Here is an 8,807-nt window from a genome sequence, read left to right as displayed (position 1 = left end):
GGTTTAATGTCCACCTAGCTTTTATCCTTGCCTTCCCTTTCCATTGCCATAAGACTGGGTGATGATCGGCCCACTTGTTGGTTATTATTTCAATATTTACAGTATCCATGAGTAGCTCCGAGTTTGACCAAACCATGTCGATACGGGACCATGAATTATGTGGATGGGAGTAAAACGTGTACTGTTGCGTCTTGTCATTCATTGCTCGCCAGACATCATAAAGATCTAAATCCTTCACCATATTTACATAGGCAGATGGTAGTTTCCTTCTTGTGCTTTTCTTGTGAGTACCCTTATAGTCCATCTTACCGTCTGCTATAGCGTTGAAATCCCCTAGAATACATATATTTTGCCACTCTATTTCATTTATCCTCTTATATAGATTAATATAAAATCTCTCTTGTTTTTGATTTGGGGCATAGATTCCAACTAGTAAAAAATTTTTCCCACCATTAATTATCTCCACCATTAATACCCTACCGTCTTTGTCTGCATGTATTAATTTGGGGTTCAACCATTCTTTTATATACATCACAATTCCTCTTTTTCTGGTTTGTGCTGACGAGCAGAATGTTTTACCTAGTTTTGGACAGACCAACAGGTTATTGTATTTTTCTTTAATGTGGGTTTCCTGAAGACAGATTACATCTAACTTTTGTTTCACTAGATCCAACAGTACACGTTTTCTTTTGGAAGTTATGTTAAGACCATTTACATTTGCTGATAGTACATTCGTTTCCCATTCTTCAATTCCCTTACACGTTATTCGCTTTGAGGGCGCCTTTGGATCGAGTCTCGATGGGTGACCTTGCTCTCGAGTCTTCTCTGCCATATCTCTCTCGTTCTCTGGCCTCTCCTGGCCCCCGCCCCTCTGGTTGAGTTTCAATTATAGTGTCCTCCTGTCTTAAAAGTCCTTCTTTATTAAATCTCTCATCGTCTGCTAGTAAAAGTTCCTGGAATTCTTGAGCTTTCGCCAAGGTGTCTATTCGGTATTTCTTTTCCCTCCATGTTATCAACATTCCTTCTGGAAGGAGCCATCTGAACTGGATTCTGTCTCTGTTTAAACGTGTGGAGAGGAAGTTGTATTTCCTTCTCTTCTCTCTGACTCTCCGTGGAGTCTGTTTTAAGATGAGAATTTCTTTACCTTTGTATGTTAGAGAGTCCCCTCTTATTGTACTTAAAATGTCCTCTCTCAGCTGTCTTCTCAACACCCTCACATGGATCTCCCTTGGAAGCCGGTGGCGTCTCGCGAAGCCTGTATTGACTCTATAGGCTTCGTCCAGATCATTAATAACCTCTTTTTTCGGCCTGCCGAGGACTAATCCCAGGATTTCTCCAATCAGCTCCCGGAGGTTTTCATCTTTTGCTTCCTCCACGTTTTGTAGTCTTAAATAATATGCTGATCGCTCTAATTCTAGCTGGAGGATGGCCTCCTCCAGGCTTGAGTTTATAGATTCCAGATTGTCCTCTACTTTGTCTATCCTTTTTTCCGCTATTTCCGTTCTCCCCTTAACATTTTGGATTTCCTGCTCATTTTTCAGCAGCGCTGTTTGTATTACTCCTAAACGTTCCTCAATTTTTCCCATATTGTTTCTTACTTCACGCATTTCATTCTTTACTCCCTCCAGGCCTTTGGCGACACTTTCACCCATCTTCAATATTGTCTCTTGTAGGGAGTCCATTGTTACTTCCTGGTCTTGCAGGGTTGGGGCTGCCTTATCTCCCGTTTGCCTGCCCTCAGGGGACTTTTCCCTCACCGGGGTAGATAGGGGAGTTTGCTTTTTACTCCCTTTAATTAAAGTTACTGTTTTTGTTGCCATTTGTTTTGATTCAGCTCTTCCCCTTTAAGGTGTAAGTCTAGTACCTTCTGAATGCTGCTTGAGTAGTTATACAGAGCCCGGGGTACATACAGGGTAATTAAGCTGGAGCAGGGCTGTGAAATATAGGCTCAGTTAATTCTATAGTATCTGGGAGAGTCAGGAAGAGAAACGTTTCAGCGTGATACGACAGGGTGCAGGAGAGGCCAGAAAGTATTTAGAACTCACCCATCAATCTCTTCCTGTTGTCAGTGTAGTGCTTTCCTTCTGCTGTCTCTGGCTGTAATATGACACCGCGTACTTCAAACCCTTGTGATTAAACTTCTTTCCTTTTTCCCAGGCAGGCAAATCCAGCTGACTGCCTTTCTCTTCTTCGTCTCGTCCTCTGTTAATCCTCAAGTTTAAATAGTCCAGCCTCAGTCTTCTTCTATCCACTACGTCAATCAGCTTTCACAAAAGTTTACTGTTTGTATTTAATAGCCGCTGCAGATAAATGCGCCCACACACGTATCTGTATTTATTGCAGTAAAGTTGTTTATCTTTTAGATTTAGGCTTTTAAGTCAGATCTTGTGATTACCGTCATTCGATCCACTATGTTTCCTGCAGCTGTCTCTCCCTTCCTTATTAGTGGCTGGCAGTCACGCCTTCTGGTCGGCCATTAATCAGCCGACCTCTTTTGCACGAACTCTGAGGGAGCCTCTTGCTTCGTGGGGGGAGATCGCCTTTCACCCTCCACTGCACAGAAGTTTCCCCTCTCCAAAGGTCCTCGCACCTCGAAGGGACCTTGCCTATTACGGCCACGCTCGTGGAAAGACCGGGCGAACCGAACAGAGAGTCTGTCAGCAGCCCGTTCCAGCGTGACGCCAGACCGGAAGCCAAGAAAATTTCTCTTTAATTCTAAATCTACATTTTTAACCACTATAAGTTGGATTTTATTAAAAGAAATTAATTTTAGATTTACTTTTATTGTTTTATTGTTTATTTTGTTGTCCAGAATTACAATAGTGTATTGCATAGACCATTAAAGCACTGTGAAATATTTCACTATATTTCTTCCATCAATCTTCCTATGGACAGCAAATAATCTAATCCTCCTTTTCTATCCGCCATTTTTCAGAGCCAGAAATATTGCATGATATGCTAATTTCTCTTAATGAGCTGCTCCCTGTGGTTGAGGTCAGGCCGCAAAACAATGATGTAGCATTTTGGGAGGAATATGCATCCCAGTAATGCAGCACTGGAGGACAAGATGGAGAAGACCTCCACAGCTACCATGGCTTTTCCCTTGGTGCTCAGATAGGCTGGAAAGAAGGAGATCCACACACTGCAAAAGGCCAACATGCTGAAGGTGATGAACTTGGCTTCGTTAAAGCTGTTGGGTAATTTACGGGCAAGGAAAGCCACAATAAAGCTGGCAATGGCCAAGACACCCATGTAGCCCAAGACACAGTAGAAGAAGAAAGCTGACCCTTCATTGCATTGTAAAATCATTTTTTGGAACTCTGAATGCATGTCCAACTCAGGGAATGGGGGAGATGTTGACAACCAAAGAATACAAATACATACTTGTAATAAGGAGCAGGAAAGGACAATAGAAAAGGCCAATCTTTTCCCCACCCATCTCCTCATCTGAGATCCTGGTTTAGTGGCTACAAAAGCCACAATGACAGTGATGGTTTTAGCAAGTACACTAGAAATGGCCACTGAGAAAGTGATGCCAAACATTGATTGTCGGAGAAGGCAGATCACTTTGCCCGGTTGGCTGAGGAAGAGCAAAGAGGAGAGAAAACAAAGCAGAAGAGAGACAAGCAGGGTGTAGGTGAGGGACCGGTTATTGGCTTTGACAATGGGGGTATCCCTGTGCTTAAAAACAGTTCCAAGTACCCACGAGGTCAAGAAGAAGAAACAAAGAGCTGCTGAGGTTAAACCAATTCCTAAGGTTTCTTCAAAATTTAGAAAGACCAGCAGTTTCTGGATACATTCATTCTTTTCTTTATTTGGGTAATGATCTTCTGAACATTGAAAACAGTCGTCCATATCTGGAAGGAAAATTAAAAAAAAATGTCATCTAGGCCTTCCAAATTATTGAAAATAATAACATTATTTTTATGCACCCATGTAGTTTATTAAAGTTCCCTTAATTCTAATGAACATTGGTAGAATTTCCACCCTACCATTTTGATTCGAAATCTTCCCTTCTGGGCATGGAACACAGTCATAGCAGCAGAACTGATTTCCCTCAATTCCTTTCTTCCAGGACCCAGGAAAACAAGGGTCATTGCATTGAGAAAACGGAAGAACCTGATGATAAACATGAAAATGTTTTGAAAAGGAGAGTTTTAAAGACAGTTTCTGAATTTTCTCCTTAATGTAGTAACATGATTATTGACTTCCTAAAAGAATACAGCATATTAACAGCTTCATAAACAACTGAAAAATAATTGAGAAAATATAATGAGGTACAAAAACTCCTGTCTGAAGAGTAGGGCAAATACATGGTAACGATGTCATGCAAGCATGGCCACTCTTGTGATTCAAGTGGAAATGCCCACCAAATATGAAATCCTGGCTTTTATATTGTAATATCATATTGTGTCAATTTGAGGAATCTTTGATCGTCCACAACATTTGAAAAAATATGCTATTGTTTATTTAAAAATGATTAGAAATTAGATTTCAAAGAGATTATGTTCAATATGGGATCATAATGGGTTACGGCATGGACCATAATAGACTAAGGTGGAATCACTAATTTGATACCTGGTTAAAAGCTGGACTCCAAACAATCACATCCTCATTAATCCACAATTCCTTCCCTTTTAGAGCCTGAAGATCCATCTTTCCAACTCTAACTTTCCGAAAGGATCCATTTGGAAAAGTGATCAAATTGATGATGTCGAATCCACCCGTTGCTTCCCCTTTCTCACTCAGGAACACTCTTTCCCCAGCTGAATTGTTAAAAGAAATGCCTTGAAGATGTGAATGGAGCTACTTGAAAGAGAATAAAAGAGAGAGGGAATTAAAAGCAACATAATAAAGAAGAGAAAATCAAATTTAAGTTTCACTTCCTTATTCTTCCTATTCCTATAACTATTATTAAGTATGACCACTTAGAAATTTGACAATCAATATTGCCTGATAATGTACATGTCCTATCTATCTATCTATCTATCTATCTATCTATCTATCTATCTATCTATCTATCTATCTATCTATCTATCTATCTATCATGTTTCATACTATGGATTTCACAACTAAAATACCCACTTTTATTTCACTCCTCTAAGACTCCAGATAGAGAGAGAAAGCTCAGCTTGTTACCCATGACAAGTCCATGAGCCACGTGAAAATTCATGGAGAATTGATTATTGTTGGAGGAGGCAATGAAAAGTAATCTAAATTATAATTTTAACTAACTCTTATTATACAATGTATGGTGATTTACTCAATAACCTCTACTGACAACTGAACCATAATTGATACAGTAGCTCCAGAACAACAACATAAACTATTTTTTCAATATCTATTTAAGACAGAACAGGATTTCAGAGTCAGAAGACTTGGAGGTCTTCTAATCCAACACCCTACTGAAGTAGGAGAACATATGCTATTTCAGATCAGTGGCTGTCCTTCTCTTTATAAAAATCTCCAGTGTTGAGAGTATTTAAAACTTCCGAAGACAAGCTGTTCCCCCAATTAATGGTTAATTGTTGTCACCATCACAAAATTCCTCCTTATTTCTAGGTTGTTTCTTGTGCTTGATTTCACATGCAGAAAATATTAAGACTTTCCATAATGGTTTCAAAACATAATTCTATGACAAGCTGCTTATTGAAATAACAGAAGTGGCCAAAGCAAAGGGAATACCTGCCAAGCTCGGAGATATGGAAGGTCAGGATTTTTACTCATCATTGTTTTTTTTCTATTGTACCGTAAAGTGTACAGAGCCTGCAAAGCATGAGCCACAGCATAAACAGCATTGTAGACACTGTAGCTTTGGCCAGTCATCTCCATTTCAAAGGCAGTTCCAGGAAGATCCTCCAGCTTCATCTCCTCAGTGCATATTCTACCTTCCTTCTGGAAAATGTCTTGTATTTCTTTTAACTCTGGTTTTGGAAATGAACAATCAAATGCTTGTTCCCAAACTTCCTGCAGAAACTGATCTCTGTAGTCTGAAAGAGGATTCATGGTCTGAAGAAACTCCTTGAAACCTGCAACTGCTGTTGAATGAATGGCGAAGGAAATAGCCCCATGGAACATCTGGAGACCCCATGGGATTTGAAATCCTGATAATACAAAATCAATCTGGGCAGTCATGATCCACACCCTTCTAAATAATGCAGTTTCCTTGCTTTCAGGATCTATCATAAATGTGACAACTCTCAGCCACATAATTGTCAATGATTCTCCATAGACAAGAAATGCATTGGCTTTGCTAATTATCCAATTCGTGGAAATAATTAAGATTCTTTCAATTACTTCTGGAAAGTCTTCCAAGTGGATTAGCTGTTCAAGCCTTTCCATGAATGATATACAGATTCCGTTCTCTGAAAGCAAGGGCAGCATTTTCTGTAAGAAATTTTCTCCATCTTTGTTGTCAACAGCAAATATCCCAATCCATGTCCACTTGAAATGGTGAAGCAGTTGGACAATCCCAATGTACTGATGGTCTTCTTTGGGGACCATGAAATAAAGTGAAGAGAGCTTATTGGTCTGAAATTGCTCTTGGGGTAAGGAGCCATATGTCAGCTGCAAGAAAATGGAGTAGTATTCTCTAGAGTTGTAAGATCAAATGAAATTGTCCTGATTGAGTTTTCATATAAAATATATGCAAGGAAGGTATTGTTTCCCTGACATTCTTCTAAGTATAAATACAGAAAGGAATTTATTGGAATTATTTCAAACAGAAATAAAGTATACTATTCTCAACTCTTTCCTCAGGTGTGGACTGTCTATGGATATTCAGTTCTTGTATTCGGCATTGTAGTTTTAAAAGTATGCCAACTAATAGACCTTGAGCCAGGCGGAAGATCTTAATGCAAACATAACTCTAATCTTTATTGTTCCTTAATTAATCCAGAACAACATCAAGAACAGAATATAGAATTGTTCTCCTTTAGCCCTTTCACAACTTACTTGTGGAATTTTGAAGGATCCTGTAATTTCAGCAATATGAGATGATGTGACAAAATCCAGTCCTCCAATGATAGCCATGAGATTTTTCTGGCTGTCACACTTGTAGTTAGGGACAAATTCCTGGGATTTGAAAAGCAGGTCCAGAGTGGTGTGATAGGTCATCCTTGCATTGAGGTAACTGTCAAAAATGTGGAACCCAAGAGTGACATTAGGTAAAATGTTTGAGTCCTCGTTGATCTCCTTCACAGCAAAGGCCAAGGCAAGGACATGCTGATGAAATTTGGTGAATATGCTGCAAAAATTTAAATACCCCCCCCCCCCAGTTGAAAGGGAAAATTTAGAATTCTCATCAGGTGACAACATTTCTGTTTCAGTAACAAACATTCCTTTCTCTGACAGTAATAGAAAGAAAATTGTTTTTCTAAAATTTCTACCGAGGGGTCGTTGGTGTTCTCTGAGCCTGGTTGTTTTCGTCCAGATATTTCATTACACAAAGTAGGTAACATCACAACCTAACACTGATGATATTATCTAGTTCGGCTAATGAAACGTCTTCAAGAAAACAATCATTGTGAGAGGACCCCTCATTTCCACCCTGAACTAAAATATACTCTTATGTTGGTAATTTCTACAGAGCTCAAATTAATTTTACACAGCATTTCCCTGACTTCCAAGAAATATCGTATTACAACTAATACAAGTGGTCACTTCTTTCAAAATACTATATTATCTATGATGTTTTTAAATAATGGTTTATGAATAGAATCAGGAGGTATCACTTATTTACCACATGGATGTTTTGTGAGGAGAGATAATGCCAAATCTTTCTAAAAATTATCTTTATCCCAGTAAATCTTGATTTGAACTTTTATACATTTCATGTGAAATACTTTAAGGTAATTTTAAGAAGGAAAATCTTTGATAAGATAAAGCAGTCTGCAGGAAGGGTCCCTCTGATCTCTTGAAATGCTAATTAACTTCAAAGAATGACTTGGGAGATAGGGAGATCTTCTTCTTAGGCATCATGTGTAATAATTAGAAAAGTATAAATTGTATTGCTTGAAACCTGTTTTTTGCACTCTTTCTACTCGGGAAGAGTCTGGAAGGCCACACTTGCAACCTCTATTTCATTTCTTTGCAATAAATCTTTAATTGTGAACCAGAGTTGTCTTTTGCATTGTGAGTATAAGAATTGGTTTTAATATCTCACAAAGGTTATTTGTCCTTTCGTAAACAGATACAATTGGAAGAAAGGGGAGGCATAGATTATATTTTATACCATACAGTTATGCACAAATAACTTTTTAGTCATAAAAAGGATTTTTGAAAATCTGAGTAAGATTAGACATAGAGAAAAAAATTCTTACACTGGTATCTCATAAGGTTTCTGAGAAGGATTTTCACTAAATTTAGCTTCATAAAGGTGGTAAGCGAAGTGAGATGCTATCCCACCAATGATGAGGTCTCCAGGCTGGTACCACTCATGTGGAACAAGTAAAGCATCACTTGCAGGGCATTTCAGAGTGACTACTTTGTGCACCAAAAACATCATCAGAAACATCTTCATGCTTTTGTTATTGTGAAAATGTTTTCCCTTCCATCCTCCCGATCAGAAAGTACCTAGATTCTAATACTTCATCTGAAGATCGATACAAGGTTATATGTGAGAATGCACCTAATGAGAAAAATATGTTCTTTTCTACTTGAAGATCCGTGTGAGCGCAAATTTGTATCCTGTACAGTATTTGAACAGATACACTGGCAGAAGAGAAGAGAGGGTAGAAATCTGAAGCAATGAGCCCAACAGAGATGTTGTTACCCTTCTGCCAAACTTCCTGTACTTCAAATGTTTC

General features: G+C 38.7%; 1 protein-coding gene across 1 annotated transcript; it reads right to left on the bottom strand.

The window, feature by feature from the left end:
- Positions 1–2,958: 2,958 nt before the first annotated feature.
- Positions 2,959–8,521, bottom strand: LOC116522026 (vomeronasal type-2 receptor 116-like). The gene is made up of 5 exons (XM_032236614.1): positions 8,322–8,521; positions 6,955–7,132; positions 5,686–6,567; positions 3,993–4,119; positions 2,959–3,857 (listed from the first exon to the last, which is right to left on the bottom strand). Exons 1-5 carry the CDS (start codon positions 8,519–8,521, stop codon positions 2,959–2,961), a joined length of 2,286 nt encoding a protein of 761 aa, XP_032092505.1.
- Positions 8,522–8,807: the final 286 nt, after the last annotated feature.

The sequence above is a fragment of the Thamnophis elegans genome, chromosome Z (assembly GCF_009769535.1).
Source record: "Thamnophis elegans isolate rThaEle1 chromosome Z, rThaEle1.pri, whole genome shotgun sequence".
Lineage (NCBI taxonomy): Eukaryota > Metazoa > Chordata > Lepidosauria > Squamata > Colubridae > Thamnophis > Thamnophis elegans.
Note: the sequence above shows the minus strand (reverse complement) of the source record. Positions and strands in the feature narration are given on the sequence as shown.

Coding starts and splice junctions, on each gene's coding strand:
- LOC116522026 (XM_032236614.1), bottom strand. CDS start 8,521: ATGAAGATGTTTCTGATGATGTTTTTGGTGCACAAAGTAGTCACTCTG. Junction 7,133..8,321: donor AAACCTTATGAGATACCAGT/GTAAGAATTTTT, acceptor CATTTTTGACAG/TTACCTCAATGCAAGGATGA. Junction 4,120..5,685: donor CATATCTCCGAGCTTGGCAG/GTATTCCCTTTG, acceptor GTTTATCATCAG/GTTCTTCCGTTTTCTCAATG.